General features: G+C 40.5%; 1 protein-coding gene across 1 annotated transcript; it reads right to left on the bottom strand.

Annotated features, from left to right (window-relative positions):
* Nucleotides 1–731: 731 nt before the first annotated feature.
* On the bottom strand, nucleotides 732–2,260 carry LOC102772177 (reticulocalbin-1). The gene is made up of 2 exons (XM_006777805.2): nucleotides 2,024–2,260; nucleotides 732–1,153 (listed from the first exon to the last, which is right to left on the bottom strand). Exons 1-2 carry the CDS (start codon nucleotides 2,216–2,218, stop codon nucleotides 1,046–1,048), a joined length of 303 nt encoding a protein of 100 aa, XP_006777868.2. The 5' UTR covers nucleotides 2,219–2,260; the 3' UTR covers nucleotides 732–1,045.
* Between the last annotated feature and the right edge of the window lie 957 nt (nucleotides 2,261–3,217).

Below are 3,217 nucleotides of genomic sequence, written 5' to 3'. Positions count from 1 at the left end.
TTTTTTATTTCATTCACTTCCTACTTATAAGGTAGCATTTCAACCTGTAAACGTTGTTTCCTCCAGTTCAGCCAATGGCTTGGAATATCACCTTGTCCTAATTCCACGGTGTGAGTGGTCCCCTGGCAGGTCGAGGAGTCGTGGAATCACTGGGACTGGGTTCCAGCCCCCAACCAGGCAGGCTTCCCTGGGATTCCCTCCTACATTCCTGTTGATGATCAGCAAGGAAACGGATCACTTCTCTATCCACTTTTTCAAAGATCAGACCTACCTCGTTTATATGTCAAGGTAATCTTCCCAAGTATAATAACATGTTTACCATTTTCCTATAGTTTGCCAAATGCCTGCCATTCATCTTTTCCCTACCTCTAAAATTCCTTTCTTTTTCACATTATCTTTCTTCATTGATTCTTATTGTAAAAACAAAACAAAAAACAAAGATGTGGATTTGTTGTGCACATTACCAGGTCCATACAGAAAAATGCAGAGGTTTTATACTCCACTTACAGTAACAGCTCAGAGTACAAAGTCAAGAAGGAAGAATCTGAAGTATTAGACTTGCTCTGAAATAAGCCCACATAGGGTGACACTACTGTAACTTTATCAGAGTTTTCCCTCACTAATTTTTCAATGTGGCGAATATAAAAATTTCAGTTAAAATACATAGCAGTCACTCCATATACTGCTCCCCCAACCCACCCAACTTCTCAGTAATAGGGCCTTTTCTAATCTTATTCCCCTTTAAATTTAATGAAAAAGGCTAAAAAGTCATGTTTTTGTAATGTATCCCCACCCCCCAAAATATTGTGATTTACACAGATTTTAAGGTGTTTGTAGAGATATCTTATTGAAGGAACAGAAATGATAGAAATAGGAATAGAAATATTTCGCAGTAAACATTGAGTGAAAAGCAATTTTAAGCCCAATCTGAGGTTATAAACTGCTGTTTCAGGGACACAACTGCTATAAATTAGTCAACTGTAGCAACCATCCAAGACAATAAAAGAAAGCCCATGACAGTCTGTCATGTTACGCTGAGTGTGTATCAAAGTTCATCATGATTTTTTGTGAGGTCTTCTCCATAATTGGTAGCTTGGCTCCCAACAAACATATTCCAGTTCTCCAATATCTCCTCTTTAGTTAGCTTTTCATCCTGCCGGGGAGAGGAAAGAGCTGTTATCGAAGCTCTAGTAACTGAATAGCATGAAGCTCTATGTTAGTTCACTGATTTGCAACATTTGAAACGCTACACTTATTAATTAAGAAGCTGCTAGGTACCTCTTTCATCTACCATTGCTGCACTGTGAAACCCCAAACTGCAACTGCCTCCTGCTGTAAATGCTGTGCAAAAATATATTAGGTAAGTCCCCCAGGAATTCAGAAGCTCGACCAACTGTCTACAAGCAGTGCTGACATTCCCAAAAAGGGCCTTGAAGAAGTCCACTTCCCTTTCATGGACCACACCACACAATTGTCTCCTAAGAGTTGGAGCAGTGATCAAAGTGGAAAAAGGCAGGTCTTTATAAATCCTGCTTACTTATTTATGTGGATATGTATCAATAGATATTGAAGTGCTGGGCACAGAGCTAGAAGTGTGCGCTTGCCTGAGGATGCCTTATGTTTTCATGGGCTGGACTTTCTTGTGCCTGACACATCATGGATGTTGGATAAATATCTGCTGACTGAATGAATGGATGAACAAAGTTGTCTTAAGGCAATGCAGGGCGTGTCTCTTAAATCCATGCCCTGCCCACAGCAAACAAAATTCTGCAATTCTAGGAAATGGGAGTGAATGTAAGTCTGTGGCCCATAGCTGACTCTCCAGGAATGTCTTGACCTAATGATCTCACTGTGGATTATCATGGTATTGGGTCAAGTTTACAGGTCTCTGAGGTAGGGCAAGAATGAGAAATGTCAATAAGGCCCAGGGGCACAGGCCAATGCTATCACAAAGAAGCAAACAGAACCAATCTTATGTAAACTGTCTCCCTTCAAAGACTGACTCCAGAAGAATGTGAAATACCCTGTTTTTGTCCGACTCATACACCAGGTGTCTGGCCTCAGCCTGTGCGTGGTCATAGTCTTGGGGGAGGATCCAGTGGCGAATCTCATCCTTGTCCAACTTCCCATCCTTGTTCAGGTCCCTGAATTCAGTAAACTGCTCCCGTTCTGACAAAACCCAGTCTGGCTCAGGGCCATTCTCCTCGTGGGAAAACATATCCGCTGGAAAGGAAGGTTGATCTTGGTTAGGAAGACAGGTGGGAAGGTACATCAAAGAAAACCTGAGTTCCTGAGTTTTTGGAAGGACAATGACCAATCTAGAGACCTAACCCAGACATCTGGTGGGCAGTTTCTTGAGAATAATATTGCAATGATTTATCCACTATGAAAGTCGCTTGGTGGAATAGAAAGAACTGAGCTTAGGAGCCAGAAGATAAAAGATGACTCAGTTCAGTGACTAGGATTAAGTTACCCATTTCAATGGCTGAATCTTAAATTGCCTTGTCTGTAAAATAGAGATGATAATAATTTACAAATCACAGGGTTATTATGAAGGTCAAGTGGGACACTTTCTATGAAAGCCCTCTAAACCCAAACTAGCACTATACAGGTGGAAACTCATAACCACCATCAAGCACCATCTATGGTCCAGATACTTTATAATGTACTTTACATACACAACAATCCTATGAAGTAGGTCTTGTTATAATTTCCACTTTATAGATGAAAATACTGAGGCCACAGCTAGTATGAGCTTGAGGTTGCATAGAAACATGGGCTTATCTACCATGTTCATTCCTATTGTCATTTACATAATTTCCAAAGGGTTTTCACGTATATCACTTTATTTCATTTTTATAACAATTCTATAAGATAGATCATGATCCCTGTTTTACAAAATGGCAAAAGGAGAAAAAGGCAAAGTTTATGCACTGTTTTCTAAATTACTAGATTATCTTAGAAAAGAGAGATACCCTGTGGGCAATTTCTCTTTAATGGAAACACAACTTGGGAATGTCAGGTGGTACAGGGAGTAGGCAGTGAAGGTAAAAGAGAGGTAAGACCCTTGGTTCTGCTACAAGGGAGAATCACACCTGATATCTGCATAGTGTTTTTGAGAAATGGCTGTCACATACATTAGCTACCTTGAGCTCCATCCAGTTCTGGAAGCATGGGTGCTGTGTATTCCCATTTTACAGATGAAGAAACTGAGGCT

The sequence above is a fragment of the Myotis davidii genome, unplaced genomic scaffold (genome assembly GCF_000327345.1).
Source record: "Myotis davidii unplaced genomic scaffold, ASM32734v1 C64490235, whole genome shotgun sequence".
Lineage (NCBI taxonomy): Eukaryota > Metazoa > Chordata > Mammalia > Chiroptera > Vespertilionidae > Myotis > Myotis davidii.
The sequence above is the reverse complement of the archived record's forward strand: the minus strand, read 5'-3'. Positions and strand labels throughout refer to the sequence as shown.